The sequence below is a fragment of the Camelus bactrianus genome, chromosome 8, assembly GCF_048773025.1.
Source record: "Camelus bactrianus isolate YW-2024 breed Bactrian camel chromosome 8, ASM4877302v1, whole genome shotgun sequence".
Classification (NCBI taxonomy): Eukaryota; Metazoa; Chordata; class Mammalia; order Artiodactyla; family Camelidae; genus Camelus; species Camelus bactrianus.
In genome coordinates this window covers 60,141,030-60,162,569 of record NC_133546.1, presented here as the reverse complement: position 1 = coordinate 60,162,569, position 21,540 = coordinate 60,141,030, and the positions used below count along the sequence as shown (strand labels likewise).

The window sequence follows — 21,540 nt, the reverse complement described above, 5'->3', positions numbered from 1 at the left end:
CATACTGGATTAGCGTGTCCTTATAAGAGGGAAATTTGGATACTAACACACAGGAGAATGTTAAGAATGAAGCAGAGACCACTGATGGAGCTGCAAGCAAGGAATACCAAGCACTGCTGGCCATGCTTGGAGTAAAGAATGGAAAAGACTCTCCTCCCAGCCTCCAGGACGAACCAACCTTGCCAATACCTTGATGTGGAACTTCTAGCCTCCAGGACTGTTAGAGAATAAATGTCTGCTATTTTAAGTCACCCTGTTTTTGGTAATTCGTTAGAGCAGCCCTAGGAAACTAATATAATTAGTATCATGTCAGAATAACATTTAAAATCACAACTTTCATCTAGAAAAAGTTTGGCAATTTCCTGTAAAACTAACCATGCCTGCAATCATCATACCATTGGGTATGGTACGACTGCTTGGGTATTCAGTCCAGAAAAATGAAAACTTACGTTCATATAAACACTTGTAATGAATATTCATAGCAACTGTATTTGCGATACCCCATAACTGGAAACAACTCAAATTGATTAAATTGCTATTTAAGCACTCAGCAAGAGAATGGTTAAATAAATTCTGGCACATCCATACAACTGAATACTCAGCAATAAAAAGGAACAAAATTTTTGTTGATTCATACAATAACCTGGATGGACCTCAAGGGCATTATGCTTAGTGATAACAGCCAATCCCAAAAGGTCACATATTGTATCATTCCATTTATATAACATTCTCAAAATGACAAAACTACAGAGATAGGGAATAGGTTAGCTATGAGTTTCCAGCCTATAGGGATGGGGGTGTGAAGAGGGTCTGACTCTAAAGGACTAGCATGAGGGAGTTCTTTTGAGGAGAAGGAACAGTTCTGTAACTATCACCATGAATCTATACATTAGGTCAAACTATATACTATGTACATATACATACAAATTAATGAATGTAAAAACTAAATCAGGTCTACAATCTAATCAACAGTACTACACCCACAACACTATAAACTGACTATACTTCAATTAAAAAAAAAAATATATATATATATATACATAAAAAACACCAGTACCATACCAACATCAATTTCCTGCTTTTGATGCTGTAATACAGTATATAAGTTGTCACAATTGGGAAAAGCTGGGGAAAGGTTCACAGAATGCTATGCACAATTTTTGCAACTTCCTCTTAGTCAACTAATTATTTCAAAATAAAAAGGTTTACTTTAAAAAGTCACCTGAAGAACAAACGAGAGAGAAAATATGTTAAAGCAGTTTTAAAAATGTTTTGATTCTTACCTTCAGACTCTTTAGATAATTTGATAGCATACTGGGATGGAACCGATTTTCTTCAGCAACTTGACTATCATACCTTGGTCCCAACATTGTCTTCAGAGGTAAGAATCTTCCTAAACAACATTAAGATGGATAACAATTTTCATTAATGAAAATGTTCCAGGTTAAAACTCTGTAATTAGCAATTATCAAAATCACTTTCTTACAATGTTTTAAATGGAACACTCTCAATTTACACTATACTTTAAAAAAGGTACTGCGTTGGAACCTTTAAGGACAACATAAATTCTAGAAATTAACAATCAAATATAACAGCAAAAGAAAATTACCAGTGAATGGAACTTCCATAAAAACTCTTAAGTTCTAAACTACCACACTAAAAAGTTACTACCTTAAGCAAAAACAAACAAATGGAACCTAATCAAACTTACAAGCTTTTGCACAACAAAGGAAATCATAAACAAAATGAAATAACCTACAGAATGGGAGAAAATTATCTGCAAACGAGGCAACTGAAAAGGGCTTAGTTTACAAAATATATGAACAACTCATACAACTCAAAAATTTTTTTAAAAAAGCCCCAATCAAAAAATGGGCAGAAGACCTAAACAGACCTTTCTCCAAAGAAGACATACAAATGGCCAATAGGCACGTGAAAAGATGCTCAATATTGTTAATTATCAGAGAAATGCAAATCAAAACTACAATGAGGTATCACCTCACACCAGTCAGAATGGCCATCATTCAAAAGCCCACAAACAAAAAAATGCTGGGGAGGGTGCAGAGAAAAGGGAACCCTCCTACACTGTTGGTGGGAATGTAATTTATTGCAGCCACTATGGAAAACAGTATGGAGATTCCTTAAAAAACTAAAAATAAGAGTTACCATGTGATCCACTCCTCGGCATATATCCAGAGGAAACTCTAATTCAAAAAGATACATGAATCCCAATGTTCACAGCAGCACTATTTACAATAGCCAAGACATGGAAACAACCTAAATGTCCATCAACATGACTGGATAAAGAAGACATGATACAGACACACACACACACAGACACACACACACACATACACTAGAATACTACTCAGCCATAAGAAAGAATGAAATAATTCCATTTGCAGCAACATAGATGGACCTAGAGATTACCATACTAGGTGAAGTCAGAAAGACAAAGACAAATATCATATGATATCACTTATATGTGGAATCTTAAAAAATGATACAAATGAACTTATTTACAAAACAGAAGTAGATTCATAGACATAGAAAAAAAAACTTACAGTTACCAAAGGGGAAAAGGGTAGGGGCAGGGAGGCGAGAGATAAATTAGGAGTTTAGAATTAGCAGATACAAACTACTACAGATAAACAGATAAAGAGCAAGATCCTACTGTACAGCAGAGGGAAATATATTCAATATCTTGTAATAATCTATAATGAAAAAGAATATGAAAATGAATGTATATTTGTATGACTGAATCACTATGCTATACACCAGAAAGTAACACATTGTAAATCAACTATACTTCAATTAAAAAAAAAGTTTAATTAAAAAAAATAAAGTTACTGCCATAAAACCTTTAAAGATAATGGTACTAGAAAACTGATAATGGAGTGAATTAAATCAATTCCTTAAAATTCCTATTACACTATTTTGATATGAAATTGGAACGCTCTCCATTTTACGGACCTGAAACATCTCAGGAAAAGGATCATGTTACGAAGCATAGTAACCAAAATCACTCTCCAAACAACTATCAGTGATTCTAATTTCAGCAAGGCTGACTAACTTTTGGCCTTTTTTTCTGAACTACCATATAAGCATACGGGAAGTCATCTTACATAACCAATTTTAAAACCACCTATTTTAGCATATAAATCAGTATTCTAAAATACCATAAAATCAGTAAGAATATCTACCTAAAATAATATCTAAGTGAAATCTTAACATCTGTCCAGAGACGGTAACCTAAATTTCATTAAAAAACATTTTTTTCTATTTTTATTTTCTTCAAAACTATTCAGGGTCACCAGTAACCTCCACAATTGCTAAAACCAATGGTCAATTCTCAGTTCTCAGAGAATTGATCATTGTTAATTCAAGAGGAAGCTCCTGAATCACCTTTTTCTCATGGCTTCCAGGATCCTACATCCTCCTGGCTTTCCCCCCTCTCCCTCTGGCCTCTCCTTCTCAGTCTCCTTTACTGGCTCCCTCTTATCTCCCTGACCCCTCTGTTTTATCCCAGGGCTCTGTCCTTACACCTCCTTTCTAACTACATTCACTCCTTTGGTGTCTCATCTAGTCTCACTGCTTTAAAAGCCATGAATGTGCTGATGACTCACAAATGTGTATCTCCAGGCCAAAACTCTCCCTTAACTCTAGACTCAAATATCAAATTGCCTACCTGACTTGGTCTCTACTTGATGTCTAACAGACATCCCAGGCTTATATTCAAATCTGAGTTCTCAATGTTCAACCTCCACAAGCTGCTCCTCTCCTGGTCTTCCCCATCTCAGCAAATGGTAACACCACTGTTTTTAGAAGTCCAGGCATAAACCTTTGGAGTTATCCTTGACCCGTCTCTTTCCTGCACACCCCCCCATCCAATCCATCAGCAAATCCTATCAGACCTATCTTCAAAATATATCCAGAATCTGACCAATTCTTATCACTTCCACCATCACCTCACCTAGATTATGATACTTCATTTAGTTTATTTAACAGACATTTAATGAGTGCCTGTTATGTACCAGGCATTATTCTAGGTGTCTGGAATACAGCAGTGAAAAGAAAAAAACAGATAAAAATCTATGCCCTCATGGAGCCTACTTTCCATTGGGGAGAAATACACCACAAACAATAAACATAGTAAATAATTTGGTAGATGTTTCATCCCAGTAGTCTTAGAGGTCCAATTCTGTTTCCTCTAAATACCCTTAGCCTCCTTGCTCCTCCCCCATTACTCAGTCACATTCTCCTGAGAAAAACCCAGACCTTAATAAGCCCAACCACCTGATTTCTTTGGGCCCACACCTATGCAGCTCAAGGCTCCTAGAGAAATCTCACAGCACAGGAGATGGGCAACACTATAAATCATAATCACCCATCTCAAAGGCACTCCTATGATAAATAACTGTTTCATATCTTTTCCTCATTTGTAAAGTATACAAGCTCCCCTATCCCCTTTTCAACTGACAGCCTCTCATTAAACCTCACTAAAAAGAAAAGGTAAAGAGAAACTGAAGCTAACTTTATTTACACATATCAGACACGGTTTAAAACATTTTACAAAGAATTAATTCATTTACTCCTAATGGAAATGTATGCAATGTTATTATGCCCATTTTACAGATGAGGAAACCAAGGCAAGAGAGATTAAGTAACTTGCCCATTGTCACACTTCTAGTAAATGAGAGAACAAGGCCCTGGTAATATGGACATAAAGCCCATGGATGTAACTGCTATTCAACAACACCTCACCCCATCGGGCAGAAACCTGCCTCACCTTTGCAGTTATAAGCCTTTCTGTTTCTGAGTTCATTTTCTCTTTCATCCCTTGTCCTTCCTCCCATTAAAGGCAAGTTCCTTCCCTTCTTCTCTGGACTCCTTTCCATTTTGCCTTCTCAAGGACCATCAATCAACCCTTCCTCCCTTTCATGTTGTTACCAACTTTCCTAGTATCTTAAAAATCTCACAGGCATCTCATACTTCTGATAACTCCTTCCTTCTTGAAAAGTTCTCTTGGCTTCCATGACACCAGACTCCTTCAGTTTCTACCACCCACCTAACACCACTCCCGATTTCTGACTATTCCTTCTCAACTTCTTTGTTCCCTCTTTTTCCTCTAACTGACTTCTAAATGCCAGGTTTTGTAGGCTCCATCTTGGAATCTTCTCTTCTATTCTTTCTACATTCTCTGCCCAGAAGGTCTTCTCCACTGCATGGCAGAAACAATGCTATCTGTTCACCAAACTCTAATTATTTTCCTCTGCCACAGCACACAGAATGACTACATTTCTCAGCTTCTCTTTTGTTAGATGAGGGCCACGTGACTGGATTGCGGCCAGTGGGATATGGGGAGGAGTGAGATATAACACTACCAAGGTTGGTCAGCAAACCCCCTGAGAGATCATCCATTCCTGCTCTTCCCTTTCCATGGCAACCTTAGAGGTCACAAGTTTAAGAGGACAGCATCATAAGATGGAAAGAGCCCACAGAGTCAACACTTGGAGAAGAGTTGCCCAGGAAGGCTGCCTAACACACAAGGCATTGTGCTATAAGCAAGAAATAAAGACAGTATGTTGATAGGAACTGATGGGAACCCTTGAGTTTGGAGAATGGTTTGTTAGAGAAACCAGCATTACTTACCCCACCTAATCAACTAGTGTGTTTTTAAATATTGTCTTTAGGCTGATGATCCTTAACTGTAAAACTCCAACCTGTTTGAATTCCAAACCATATATCCAATCGTACACTCAACATCTCTGCTTGAGCAATCAGGATCTAAAGGATACCTCTTCCAACCTACTTCCCCTACAATAACCTTAATGATAGCAGTCATCCCACTGCATAAGCAGAAAGTTAGGACAAAGTTTTGACTCTCTTTCATTCTAAATTCAACACCAAGTCCTTTCCATTTTCCCTAATTGATCTTTCAAATCAGCCTACTATGCTGCAACTCTACTTCTAAACCATTACCATTATCTTTCACCTGGACTACCATGACAAGTTCCTAACTAGTCTCTCCACTTCCATTCTTGTCTCTTTCAAATCATTAAACACAGAGCAATTAAAGTAAGCTTTTTAGAACTGAAGTCAAATCATCTCATCCCAATGCTTAAGAAATGGCAACGGTTTGCCAGTGCAATTTAAAAGTATGTAAATGTTAAAATTCCTCATCACACCCTAAAGCCTATATGATCTGGCTCATACTCTCCAACCTCATATCCACATCTGCATTTTAAGTCCAAGCTATCTCTCCATCATCATCCTAAGAGAAGTCCTTTAAAAAAAAAAACTATCTAGGAAACTTCTATTTATTCAAGATAATTCATATACACCTCCTCTGGGAAGCCTTCCCTGAGCCCCTTTTTCCCTAACATCAAACAAAGAATTAGGTTTATTACCTCTAGTATCCCATAACATTCTATAATAGAGTCATTACCGCACTTGTTACAACAGAACTGTGTTTTAAAATTATGGTTTGCTACTCCATGAAACTATGTGTTCTTTAAGGTGAGGGATTATACCTTAATCATCTCCCTAGTCCCAAAAACCAGCACAAAGTAGACACAAGTATTTCTAAGTAAAATGACTTCGAAGTCATCATTATGATCATAAAACTGTATCATATTTATATTCCCACTGTTAGTTTTGAAGTTCTTTACACACAGTGCATACAAAATAATTTTATGTTGAATAATCTATCTTTAAGAAATGAGAAGTCTGTTTTCTTCAAGTGTTCACCTGAAATCTATCACTCAGAAGGAGAAAAAAGGAATTCCTCAGAAGTCAAGCTTGGCCCTATCTCCAGAAGCTCTCTCACAGGAAGTGTGGTTTAATTAGAGAAGGTGACTTCATGGTGGAACAAATTACTATTTATAATTAGTACCATCTTCTTTCTGGTTCAGGAAAATCATGAACTTCTAGTACTTACAATGAGAAAAGCAGTCTTAACACATTTTCTTAAATATTTAGCAAAATAGCAAAGAAATTATATAATAAGCAGGAATTACTTTTATCATCAGAAAACAAAATAAGAGGAAGACAACAGGAAGTAGAAACTGGGAATGTGTATGATTCCTTATTTTCCGCTAAAGCTTATAAGAATATAGCTAGCATTTCTTGTTCTGCTACTATAAAATACTGACAACCCTGCATATCCAAAATACACAATGTGGCATGAACACTTCTAGGACACAGAGAGACAGAATTTTAAGGGAAATTCAGAGACTTATCAAGAATTTTATGTATCAGTAAAGATTCAGTTTGGTTTCAGGAGGCCTGGGGTTCTGTCCAGGACCCACAACTGATCAGACAGATGAGCTTAGTGACTCACTGAGCACAGTAACTAACAGTCTAGCTTTTGGGTGTCAAAATATTCCAATACAATAAAAACAAAAAACTTTTTATTCCTGACCCTTCATCCTCAGGAGACAGAGGGAAAAAAGGACTATTTTTTAAGTCTATTTTTTTAAAAACTCTATTTTTTAGACAAGTATAAAACTGCCTAGAGCCTAGCACCTTACCAGCTGCTATCCATCCCCATCAGCACATTTGTCCCATTCATCTAAGAAGTCAGTATTCCGGTATGTGTCTTTGCCATCTGCAGATTATATTAAAATTCTAATTTTTAAACTTTTTTTCTAATTCCAAGTAAAAAATATTCACTCTGACAAGACCTGCTTTATGATTTTGTTTTTCTCACAAATCAGTGTAGCAGGTAACTCTAATGAAAGGACCCTGGAAGCATGCTCCAGGTTAAAAAAGAAGCCAGACATTTAAGTTTAGAGGTTTCTTCATAACTCCACAGAGAGAGAACTACATGTAAAAAGAAAGGATTCAATACTGAGAGATGGCAAGGGGAAAAAAAGGTCAAAATAGGGAGTTGGTATAGCTCAGTGGTAGAGCGCAAGCTTAGCATGCACAGGGTCCTGGGTTCAATCCCCAGTACTTCCATTAAAAAAAAAAAAAAAGAAGTCAAAATGTCTGTAGAGTAAGATCTATAAAGAGAAATGTAAAGAACTGTGATCAATTCATCTACAAAGAGAAATGTAAAGAACTGTGATCAATTCATTTCAAGCAGAAAGTACAATGACTATCAAGTACAATTATTTTCAATACAAGTGAAAATGCCTATAAAAATTGTTAGAACATAAAGAAAATTATTTCATTTTTTGTTAAAGAAAAATATTTCCTCACCCTAAGACTTGCTTCAATTACCTTACAGTATCACTTTTATCCATTATTTATATGGCTTTATTGACTGAGGATTTTATATAAAATGTGACAAAAAGCTGACTAACTAGAAAAATCAGAAACCCTGAATTAAAAGATGACTACAGAAAAGGGGGCAGGGGATGGGAAGGGACAGAATGGGATTTCAAAATGTAGAATAGATAAACAAGGTTATACTGTATAGCACAGGGAAATATATACAAGATCTTGTGGTAGCTCACAGCAAAAAAAAAAAGTGACAACGAATACATGTATGTTCATGTATGACTGAAAAATTGTGCTCTACACTGGAATTTGACACAACATTGTAAAATGACTATAACTCAATAAAAAAAAGTTTAAAAAAATGACTACAGAATCTTCTCTTCAAATAGTTTAAAATAACTAGGCAGACATACTATAGATATGCACATAATTAGTAAGTATGCACAGCTCACTACAAAATCCTTTAATTTTTGTTTCAAAACACCTCTACAAAAAGCATTAAGTTGGAATTAGTTAAAATTTAAAACTTCAAAAGAAACTGTCAAAAGAATGAAAAGGCAAGACACGGACAGGAGAAAAGACTTCTAAAAGCACATATACAACAAAGGACTTGTATTTACAATATATAAAAAACACTAACAACTCAAAAATAAGCTAAACAACTCAACTTTAAAAATAAGCAAAAGATTTGGACACTTTGCAAAAGAAGATATGTGAACTGCCAAGAAACACATGAAAAGATGCTCAACATCAAACCACAATTAGATAGTATTAAACACCTATTACAGTGGTTAAAATTAAAGACTGATCAAACCAAATGTTGGAGGGAATATGGAGCAAACAGAACTCTCGTACATTGATGGTGGGAATGCAAAATGTTCGGACTTTAGGAGTTTGCAGTGTTTTAGAAGCTTAAATGTACACCTACCATATGATCCATTCCTCTCCTAGAAATTCACACATGGTAAGTAAAAACATATGTCCACACAAAGAACTGTACATGAATGTCCATAGCAAGTTAGTTTGTAATAGCCAAAAACTGGAAATAATCCAAAGGACCATCAACAAGTGAATGGATAAACAAATCTGTGGTGTATCTTTATCAATGGAATACTACTCAACAATAAAAAAGGGATGAACTATTGACACATACAAGAACATAGGAAAATCTCAACTCCCTCCCAAAAAAGAGTACACACTATGTTTCCATTTATTTTAAAAAGTATACAAAATGCAAACTAAATCTAGTGACAGAAAGCAGATCAACGGCTGCCTGAGGAGGAAGGGATTACAAGGGGCAGAATAGGAAACCTTGAGAGGTAATGATTGTGTTAACTATCTTGATTGTGCTTATGGTTTCAAGTGTGTTTCATGTGGGAAGTCAAAATTTATCAAACTGTACACTTTAAATTTAAAGTTTGTTGTGTCAAACATCTTTATGGTAAAAAATCTCCGTAAAAGTCACTAAAAAAAAAAAAAAAAAAAAAAAACCTTCAGTCTTAGTGTTGACCAATTTCACCGAGGGAAACTGCCCGCCCGCCCTCCTCCATCTCAAGACAAACACTGGTCCCTTCCCCTTCAGGGAACCCTGAAAGGTTCACTAACTCCTGACTGAGCTTCAAAGGATTGTTCACTGGGTTCTTGGGTCTTCGGCTCCAACCAAACAAACCTCTTATCTACGTTCCCGTTCACAATACTTAGCCTTACCGGATAGTGACAAGTGCCCCCACCCAGCGACCCACTCCCTCCAGTCCACGTTCCCAAACACTCATCCACGAAGCAAATCTCGGTCATGAAACCCCACTACCAGGCACTGAACCACGAAAGCTGCGCCCACTCGGCCGACCCCAGGCCTGCCGGTGCGCGGGGGCTCCAAAAGCCCCCGTCCGAGTTACCTGCCACCGGCTGGCCGCGCCGCGGACAGTTTAGCCACCGCGGCGGGATCTTGTTGTGAGCCATCTCTTGGGGCCGCGCAGAACCGTCCCCTCAACCAACGCTCGCCGCGCCTCTGCCGCCGCCTCCTCGCGGTCAGCTCTGCACCCGAGGTCCGAGGCGTCCGAATCCCAGACTGCGTCCGAATCCCAGTCGCCTGGACCTGTTAATGTCAGCGAAGGCGCGCCACTTCCATTCAGGATTAACTCCAGGCGAGCCCACAATGCATCGCTACTTCCGTCCCTAAAAGCCCCACCCCCTTCTTTCCGAGGTCAAAGGTGAAGGAAGAGAAGTTCGGTGGAGGGATGGGAGGGCCAAGGCAAATAGGAGGGGCGGGTCTTCCCTCACCCCGCCCCGCCCAGATCCCGGCGCGCTCTCAGGGCGGCTTTGCGCATGCGCAGCTTCCACTGTACGGGGTCCTGCGGAGCGACCCTTACTTTCTTTTTCCATCTAGACAGCGGATGGAAGCCCGAGAGTGAAAGGAAGCCAGCTTCTTTCCACACGTAGATCGGTCCGCAGATTTCATAAAGGCATTTGTTTTAGTGACGAAAGAGGTCTTTCGTCCGCTGTCATAGCTCAAGAGCCTGATCGCCCTTTTTCCGCCAAGTTTGGCGTCCGGACAGGATCTGTGTTTGATTCTGAATTTGGAAATTTCTTCCTGACTTGGATTAAGGGAACAGGCTTTAGCGAAATTCCAAGGGCGAGAGATTCGAGCACAAGAAATGAGGAATTTCTCTTTTGAAGAATACTTCTAGGGATCATGAAGCATATTTAAATTAATCCCAAAACATTTTTATGCGTTTTGTTTGTACATTTCTGGACCAAAGTTTTATAGCGTAATTGGGAGTCTCAGAGGGTCCGTCTCAGAATTATCAACTAATGCGTCTAATTGGCAAAGGGAGAAATTGCCCAATGGAGTACCACTACGTGGCGCTGTTCTCCTTTGCCTTACCGAACCGATAGTCTTTCCCTTCAAGTTAAGCAGGGGTGGTTGGGAGCATTTTACAAACTACGGTAAGAAGACTTCGTGTAATCAGACCAATTTAGCTAAAATATTCAATATAAAGCTGGATGCTGGCAAATTAGTTATGATGTAACAGTTTGGGTTTTAAGCACCAGTGCTGTATTTGAACTGAATGAATTTTAAAAGTTCGGTGGAGAACTTGCCCAGCAGCTCAACCCCTGAATGCCTGGACCCTGGAGAATTCTCCCCCAGAAATAGAGAGCCCAATGGCTGTCTCTGAGACAGCCTGAGTTAGGTCACACTCCTGGTTACATCTGCTGAGACCTTTTAGTGAAAGCATCGCTCCTCTGCTGACAAGCTGACAGGACAGGCTGTGCACTGTTCTAAGGGGAGGGAGGTTATTATACCTACATTTAAAAAAAAAAAAAGCAAAACAACAACAAAAAAAAACCTTCTTAAGACTCCATTTCCTTACAGACCCCCCCAATCTGCCCAAATGATGCCCAATTCTATTCTCTGAAATTCAAAATCAAACCCATATCCTGCCAGGAATTGGTACCATAGCCAGAGTGGTGAAATGTTTGATCCCCCAAAACTCCAAGAATGGAAAAGGTGAGCCTGGTCCTGGGAGAATATTTCACTTTCCCCTCCTGGGTATGACTCCCCTTGGAGACTGTTCTGCTGAGACCCAGGGAGCTCAGTCCTAGGCCATACTTAGTGTCAAACAGTCTGGGTGGACTTTGTGGCTCCCTTCTGTCCACAAGGGAGGGTAGAGTAGCCGAGAGGCATCCAAGTGAGTAGACAATTTCTCCCTACCAGGAATCCTTCACCTGATGACTATTTCTGCCTATATCATGCCTAGTCCTGTAGTGGATAGAGGAAACTCCAAATTGGAAAGCCCACCGAGCCAAGCCCCTTCAAATGTGTCGGTCCTTGCCCACTGACTGAGAAAATTCTCAATATAGGCAGAGGGACAAAGTGAGAAAAAAAAAATAGCTGCTTTTATTGCTCAGAAAGAGAGGAAAATACTCAAGTGGGGAGTCGTCAGCCAAGTAGCTCATCGAGACAGCTCCAGCCCTCAATCTTGCCACGGGGTCTTTTATTGGAAGGCTCTACTATCATTATCTTTATTCCGATGGTGCCAAACATCTTCTATTACAGGCTCTTTCCTCCCGTGGAGCCCAGCCCTAAAACAGAAGCTTCGATGGGGGGAAAAGAGAGAGAGAGCAAAGAAAGAGAACAAAGAAAGAGATATTGGGATATGTCCTTGGAATTAATGCAGCAGCTGTGGGACATAAATCGTCCTGTTGTAGGACTATGTCCTTGTAATTAAGGAGTCAGCTGTGGGATAAGAGAAATTTCCTGCCTTTCATCAGCCCAGCACTTTCTGCCCCTTGTTGGAAACCAGTCAGGGTCAGTAAGCCTGTCTAATCACCTCTCTCAGTCCCACATCTCTGCTGTTCTTCAAGAGAGAAAACAGTTGTCCACAGAGGGACCAACACGACTCCCTGCTGGCTTCCAGGCACCCACAACATGGTCTCATAAATATGTCTTGGCCTCCTCTTTATTGGATCTTCATGGGTGAATTCTTCCATGGAACATTTATTTTGTCCCTAAGGAAAGATGTGTAAGGATAAATGAAAGTAAGATTGAATTTTCCCTGTTGACAGAAAAGGAAAGAGACCTTTTACCCCCTCCCTTTTCCTAGTGCATTTCCTTGAGAAAACTTGTATTTGTAAATCCTTCCTCATCACTTTGATATATATGTAAATCTTTCGAACAGCTAAATGAGCCTCTGGCCTGCTTTACAACCCAGGAACTTTTCTTAGGGGCTGGGGAGGATCGCTTTGTAAACGAGAAGGAAGATGGCGCCCCCTATCTCCCCGACTGATATCATGGGAATTTAGCCTAAAGTGCCTGATTCCAAGCTGAGTCACAGGGATAGAAAGTTCTGTTTTCGTTTCAGATAATGGCAATTTACTAACACAGGTGACCAAGCCAATTACCAGGTAAATTTAGGATGAACTATGAAAGAATATATAACAAATGGTGCTTCCAAGCTTCCAAGTCTTCTAACATGAGAACTAGTTATCATTTATCTTGAGAACATGTATGGAATGGATTGTGTATACTTGGCTGTATAAAGGGTGAGATTTCTCTCTTTGCAGTCTCATTAGGGGATTGCCTGTGATGTGTGTCATAGTCTGGTTTGGTGCATATTCGATAATAAAACTGGATTTTTTTTATTTTCTACATTTGTGGAGAAGACATTCCCCCCCCCCATGTGTGACTGTCCAAATTTCCCTCTTCATATGACACCAGTCATTATTGGATTAGGCCCACCCTAATCTAGTATAAACACATTTAGCTTGATTCCATCTGCAAACACTCTATTTCCAAATAAGGTCACATTCACAAGCACCAGAGGCTAGAAGTTAAACATATCTTTTGGGACAGTTCAACCCATAACACCCACCCTTCCTCTGAAGTCATGTCCAGGTTTGCAGAAACACAAGTTTTTCTGAATCCCAGGAATTGACTGCTATATGTCTTCCTTTTTCAGAGAACCATTCAGTTTTTTTGGAAAGTCAGAGGCTAAGACAGACCCTTGAAAATCACTTTCCATGTCTGTCCCCTTTTTTTGTATATTGTTAGTGTATGGACCCTTCCTGGGACAGACCCCTGTCCCCACATCCTCTGCTTTACTTCCTCTCTGTAGTACTTAGATAACAGTATCTGATCCTAAGTTGTTTTACAAATGCTGAAACCACCACTCCATCAAATGGAAGACATTAACTACTTGATGACCCTAAGCATGTAGCCCCCTAGACCTACTGGAGCCTAAGGATGGATAATGTTAACCCCGCCCCATTTCCTCACCATCAACGAATCAGAGAATTGTGCACCAGCTGATCACATACACTGTGATTCTCCTCCCTCACCCGGCCTTTAAAAATGCCTCCTTGAAACCCATTGGGAAGTTCGGGGTTTTTGAGCACTTGTTGTCCCAGACTCCTTGTCTGGCTCCTTAAACATGGCACATTCCTTCACCACAACCTGGTATCATTAGATTGGCTTTACTGCACATGAGTGTGTGGACCCAGGTTGTGTTCTGTAACACTAGGAGCTGTGGGGAATGAGACATTGTGAGCAAGTCAAAATCACCCCCTCTTCCTCCTTTCTACCAACTGAATCTTCTTGAAGGATTTTTGTTTTGTTTTGTTTTTTCTTGAAATACAGTCAGTTACAATGTGTCACTCTCTGGGGTAAAGCATAATGTCCCAGTCATGCATATACATACATATATTTGTTTGCTTGAAGGGTTTAAATTCTTCAGTGACACACTTTCGAACCTGGACTCCTCTGAGGCTCCAAGTATTCCCTCAGTGATCAGACTTCTCAAGGCCCAAATTCATGTCTATACATTGTTAAAAGATAAACCAAGGCATATTTTTAAATATTAAGAGCATATTTGAGCAAAAACCCATTTGAATTGAGATGTGCCAAACTAGAAGTGGTTAGGAGCACCCCAGGAGAGGAGATAGCCGAAGGACTTCTATAGAGAAGGTACAGAAGCAAAGAAAAATGATTTGACTGGCTAGATCTTAAAGCCTCTTTAGCTGTCTGTGATTGGTTGTCCTTAGCGTTTTCATTTCCTAACCTGGAGGGATATACAGGGTTAGATTTTGGTTTTCTTCTGTAGGCTTCCATGGCAGGAGACCCACCTCAGAGCCACCTCAGTCTGGTAGCCTTCTCATCTTAACCACATCAATTCCCTAACAAGGTCTCAACGTGAAATGACTCCAGTTCCAGGAATGCAAATATATGCCCAACTCTGAACAGTCTACAAACCTGCGTGCAAGGAGATCTCATCTCTCTATTTTCTATAAATTAACTACATCCTTCTCCAAAGAAGACATACAGATGGCCAATAGGCATTTGGAAAGATGCTCAATATCACCAATTATCAGAGAAATACAAATCAAAACTGCAGTGAGGTATCACCTCACACTGGTCAGAATGGTCATCATCAAAATGTCTACAAATAATAAATGCTGGAGAGGGTGTGGAGAAAAAGGAACCCTCCTACACTGTTGGTGGGAATGTAAATTAGTGCAGCCACTCTAGAGAATAGTGTGAAAGTTCCTTAAAGAACTAAAAATGGAGTTTCCTTTCTTAATCCTATAAGAGGTCACAATGACCCACTACTCGCCTTGTTGGACTAAATAAGCTGTCATATCACTTTAATGTGCAATCCTTTGTCTCTAAAATTCTATCACGGTGCTTTAACCTCTAATAGGAGAACAGTGCTCAGGGCTTCCTGAAAGACTGCCCTCAGGTTATAATCCTCAAATTGGTGCAAATAAAATTTTGCATTTCTTTCTTACATTGATTATTTTTTGCATTTTTAAAAATTGAAGTATAGTCAGTTACAATGTGTCAGTTTCTGATATACAGGATAATGTCCCAGTCATGCATATATATACATATATATTCATTTTCAAATTCTTTTTCATTAAAGGTTATTACAAGATATTGAATATAGTTCCCTGTGCTATACAGTAGAAATTTGGTTTTTTTCCTATTTTTATATATAGTGGTTAACATTTGCAAATCTCACTCTCCCAAGTTTATTCCTTCCCACTGTCTTAGATTGTTTATTGATTAAATTTTTCATCAACAGAAGCATCAAGGATAACTCCAGTCTTTCTGTTCCAAATAGGAAAGTCTTCAACTTTCCAACCAGCAACAAGAACCCTAAGCCTATTTTTAAAAATTAATAGGCTTTAGTTTTTAGAGCTGTTTTTTGTCTACAGAAAATCGAGCTGAAAATAGAGTTCTCATAACCCTTCCTCCCTCTAGGACACTTACCCCATTATTATCTTGCATTAGTATGTACATTTGAAAGAATCCTAAGCCTAATATTTTAGCATAACAAACAGCATTAAAAATGTATGTATTGGATTGTTTCTTCTCAATAGTGAGAAGGTGAGTGTGTTAGTGTTAAAAGATAAAACTGGAATTCTCGCTAATTTCTCTGTAACCAGAAGTTGAACCATGCATGGCCACTAGATGGAGCAAAACACTAGGTAATCCCGTCTCCTGCTTTGGTGGCCAAGAAAGTAGGTCAGTGAGTCAGGTTCTTCAATTACAGATGTGGGTGCCTGTGCCAAAGGTTGACTTTGGCCCCGGTTCACCTAATTCTTAATAACAGAGATCAGCCTAACCTTCAAGATGATTAAATAACAGTCACTAGCGGAGCGCCTCTGCTGTGCAGCTTATGTAAATTTCTTCACTGGAAAATTGGAACAATTAAAAGGAAAAATAAATAACTGCTTTCTAAACATTACTGTCAAGCATGAAGCTTTTCAGAGATATTAATAACAATCCGCTTCTGGTGCCACAAAAAACTCACTTCTACTGCTTAAATTGTGTGGAACACTGCCTGCCTTTTCATTTGAGAACAATGAACCTTTTCGGGTGAATCGTACCTTACCTAGCACAAAGTGTTCAGAGATTTTTCTAATTAATCCCCACAGTTCTGTGAGGTAGACAATGCAACCTGTTTCCTAGATGTGGAAACAGGCTCAGAGAGGTTCAGTAACTTGCCCTAAGCCTCACAGCTGGAAGCTGAAGAACGAGGCTGTGAGGCCCTGTGTGATACTGGAACCACCAGTAGAGTTGGAAACCTTTGTTTCTAACCCAAGTTCTGCCTCCCATGCCTATTAGACCTTGAGGGGGGAAAAAATTACTCTTAAAGTCCTGTTTTTTTGTTTTTCTGTTTGAAAAATGATTAGACGGTCCCTAAGACAGTGCGCCTTAAATACACTCAATCGCTGAAGGCCTTGCTAAAATGCAGATTCTGATTCCATAGGTCTGGAGTGGATCCAAGAGTCTGCATTTTTAACCAGCTTCCCAGGGGATGCCCATGCTGCTGATTGGAGGCCCACACTGTGGAGTCCGCCTACTGTGGGCAGCTAATAACTAACATTTGCAAAGGATGTCCCCAAACTAAGAAACAAGCAAGCCTTGTATTTGCAGCAATGCTTGCAATTTGAGATAGTCACTAGTCGCTGTTTGAAAGAAACTCGGTTGCTTATTATTGATCTACATTTTCAACGTCTAGATTAGTTGGAGATTACCAGCTCCTATCGAGAATGAAATTTTGTTATTCCAGTTATCAGCCACCAACATGTCCTTATCATTTGTTTCTTAGATAAATTGTTTTTCTATTGCTGATTGATAGCACAACTGATATCACCCCAGATTTCCTATGAGACATCTGATATGAAACTGATGTTTTATGTCTTTGCCGTGCAAAACCATAATCTTTACCTAATTACACGCTGGGAAACAGGGAAGGCATCCTGCTTCCCAAATAAATAGTCCCTAGATTTCTATACCCTCACTATATTGGAACACTTTTTTCATTTTGGGGGGGTGGTAATTAGGTTTATTTGTTTGTTTATTTTTAGAGGAGGTATGGGAGATTGAACCCAGGACCTCCTGCATGCTAAGCACATACGCTACCACTTGAGCCATACGCTCCCCTCTCAGAACACTCTTCTATCTCCTCGCAGATTCCACATGCTAGGAAGTTATTAACTACAGTGTGTGATTGAGGTCCATTTGTCTGAGAGATTTTGCGCTTACTCTATGCAGTCCTTTACAATTTATAAAAGCATTTTCAGCTATGTTAACTCATTTCACGTTACAAAAACGATGAATGAGATAGGGAAGGTATTTTTTCCCATTGCAGAGGAAGAGAAGAAGGCTCCAGAAAGGTTGTGATAGGTAGGAATACAGCCAGTGTCTCCTGACTGAATCCCAAGCACCTTCCACTGCACCACACTGCTCTCTTCTACCTCTTGTCCAGTGTGATGTGAGTCTGTCAGCAAGGAGCGTGTTGATGCTGTTGCTAAAGGCATCACTGTATCAGGAGAAATGAGGACATAAGAGTAGCACATTGAGGCAGGTTGGTGGCTAGGAAAAATCTTAAGTTTCTGGTAACGTATTTCAAAACTTTAGGTTTGGATTCTCCAGAACCACAACTTCAAAGGTCACTTCTAAAATGAGTATCTTAAATTGGACCCTAGTTTTAGGCTCAGAAGAATGGCACTCAAATCTGGAAATCTAGGGCATGCAAAGATGAAGACACATTTTTTAATTTTTAGTGATTTTATTCTTTAAATATCATACAATAGACTTTTTCTTCCTTTTAGTGTCCAGTTCTACATAATTTAACATATGTACTGATTTATGTAAAAAACATCATAATCAAGATTCAGAAAAGCTTCATCACTCCCCCCAAATCCTTTATTTGATCGCTTCGTAGTCATGCGCTTCTCCCATTTCTAACTCCGAAGGACTGCTGACCTGTTCCCTGTCCGAAGCTTGCCAATAAAGTGTGAAGACACATTCTTGAACCATAAAATGCTTATTATTTCAATTACTCATGTGCTGATTCATTTAAAAACATGATGGAGCTCCTTGCTGGGTGCCAAACACCATCCCAGAGAGAACAATGGCAAAGATTAAAACAAGGCCCCTGATTTGTTTTTGTTTTTGTTTTTCCATTTGAAAAATGATTATATGGTCCCTAAGGCCTTAATCTTAAATGCACTCAATCCCTGGAGATCTTGTTAAAAATGCAGATTTTGGAGGGGAGAGTATAGCTGAGTGGTAGAGTGGGTACTTAGCATGCATAAGGTCCTGGGTTCAGTCACTAGTACCGCCATTAACTAACTAAATAAACAAATGAAATTTTAAAACCTAGTTACCCCCCCCAAAAAAAACCAAGAATAAGTAAATAATTTTTTAATGCAGATTCTGATTCCATAGATCTGGAGTGAGCCTGACAGGCTGCATTTCTAACCAGCAACACAGGAGATGCCCGTGCTGCTGATTGGAGGACCACACCCTGGAGCACTCCCTGAACTCCAGGACTTCATTTGGCCAGTAGAGGTTACAGGAAAAAAAAATCAGTATGATACTTGCCATGGTAGGGGTGCTGCCCAAGATTCCATAGAATTACAGAGAAGGGTATCTATCCCAGTCTTGAAAAATCAGCGGAAGCTTCCAAAAGGAAATGACATTTAAGCTGAACCAAGTTGGGGGGGAGGGAAGAACATATGTGCACAGGCCTAGAAGCAACAGTGTGTGATAAATATTTAATAACCATCTCCCTAGGGGTCAGCAAGAAGGCCCTAATTTGTAGATATTGCTACTGTCTTTGATATAAATATTCCCACCAGGGCAGACTTCAGGCTACCAACATGACATCACCGAACACATACTGGGAAGAGATGTGCACTCTCACAGTACTCCCACACCAAAGCACAACTGCCTAGAGGTGGAAGTCCCAGTGCTTCCGGAGAACTCCGAGCAGTCCTATGGGATGGAAACTCTGTGTGTGTGTGTGTGTGTGTGAGAGAGAGAGAGAGAGAGAGAGAGAGAAGGAGAGAGAGAGAGACTGGGGCAGCAGGCAGGGGAGAGGAGTGCAGGCAGCAAAGGAAGCGTTGGGAGGGAAGACTGGGAAGTGACCACATGCCACTTTAAAGAGTTTGGACTTTATCCCGAGGTAAATATGGAGTCTTTGAATGGTTTTAAGAAGGGAGTGACCTTGCTGAGAGTACTGTCTGCAGAGTGATGGAGACACAGCCTGATCACAGTGCCCTGGAGCGTGAACGAGAGGGAATGAAGGAGACCTGGCGAGTGGAGACAGCACGTACAGACAATGTCTGTGCTTATCTGTGTCACAAAAGGAACAAGGACGGAAAACAGAAACTGTCAGGTAACTTGAAGCCCCAAATCCCTGATTCAGGGATTTTCTTTTTTTTGATATAGAAAAAATCAAGTAATTACATTTCAATGAATATGGCAAAGAGCCAGTGGAAAAAAGAGTGGACAGCTGATGAAGTAAGGTCTCTGAGGGCAGGGAAAGATGAGCCCCTAGTTCAGATGACCTATTACAGGGTACATGGTATTATAAGGACCATGAGATTAAGCACATTTTATTAATGCTAAAAAAAAATGCAAAGTAGTGCTTGGAGGGCAAACCCCTTGTGCATTCTACTCAATGCTGCCTCCCCAGCACCTAGAACAATGCCTGGAACATGGTAGGTCCCCAGCAAGTTCTTGCTGAGTGAATTAATGCATGAATGGATCACAGTAACTCCTGAGTAGGCCAGCACTGGGAAAATGATGTGCGCACATATTCTCTTTAAATTCTTACAACTCCTCCAAGAAAAGAATGATTATTTCTACTTTACAGATAAGGAAAGAGACCTCTAGAGAGATTTAGAAATGAAGGCATTCAGGACATGCCACCCCAAAATATATTGCTTTGGTATGTTGATTATTTTGAGCTGAAGGCATTTGAGAAATGGCAGGTGCAGGAAGGGCTCTCTGATCTAAACTTTTCTACCTAAAAACAGAACGTAAAATTTCCCATGAGGAAAGTGCCCGCCTTGGACCAGGAAGAGAATTCATCCTTGTCACCAGAAACTGAAAATCGAAACTGAAATGTACAATTGATCTGTACAAGCAAACTTAATTAAAATAACCCTTATCTTCTATCTATCTCCTAGTCACTTCCCTATGACTTACTGCCCTGAGCTCAAACCCCTTTATCTTAACATTTCGTCACAAATTTATCATTTCTTTGTTGAAAGGTATAAAAGCTTCCTGCTCTGGTCACTTCTTTGGGTTTTCATTCCTTGTGAATGAACATGTAAAATTTAATAAAATGTGTATGCTTTTTTCCCTGTTATGTCTTATGTCAGTTTAATTCTCAGGCCAAGAGAGCAGAGGAGAATTTTTAACTCCCCTACAGAAACCTGTCCATAATCACACAGCTAATGTGTGGCTTTAACCCAAGTCAATCTGATTCAAAGCCATGCTTTTAAATAATGACTAGGATTTTAAGTGTCTGGCTTTTAAACATTCTGTCGCCTTGCCAGATTACCATATGAGCTAAGTACAGACGCCCGCACTGACTCCAGACCAACTGAAGCAGAGTCCCTCCAGATGGGACCAGATATCAGTAGAGTTTAAAATTTTCTTCAGGTGATTCTAATGGACAGAGAAGGCTGGAAACTACTTGCTTAGCTCATTTCTTAATTTGAGGTTATAGATATTATCTACCTGCCATTTTATTAAATACTGGCAAGTACACCAAACAAAACATTGCCTCTTATTTTCCTCGGTACCAGGAGCACAGTAAGTATCTTGTAATTGAAAAGCGTTGGCTGTAATACTAATCCAATACCTTTATAGAGAAATATTAAATATTTGAAGTAAAAATTAAAAATGTTTGAGAAAGGAAAATGAAAATTTTTTCATGCCTTGTGTCAATAGAATATGTAAAAATAAGCAAATTACAGAGAGACAGAAAAGCATAGCAGTTAAGCAAGTAG

The 21,540-nt window shown here is 39.5% G+C and overlaps 1 protein-coding gene across 5 annotated transcripts in view; it reads right to left on the bottom strand.

Moving 5' to 3' along the window:
* RNGTT (RNA guanylyltransferase and 5'-phosphatase) overlaps positions 1–21,540 on the bottom strand; it is a 264,604-nt gene that overhangs the window by 190,018 nt on the left and 53,046 nt on the right. For 4 of the 5 annotated variants that reach the window (XR_012508732.1, XM_010948946.3, XM_074368638.1 and 1 more), the window contains exon 2: positions 1,284–1,393. Coding sequence is in view for 4 of the 5 variants with exons in the window: in XM_074368638.1 (XP_074224739.1) it covers positions 1,284–1,393 (110 nt within the window). In the remaining variant the exon portion in view is untranslated. Of the gene's footprint in view, positions 1–1,283; positions 1,394–10,121; positions 10,413–21,540 lie in introns of those variants that run through there. The other variant, XM_074368637.1, reaches the window with a different exon arrangement.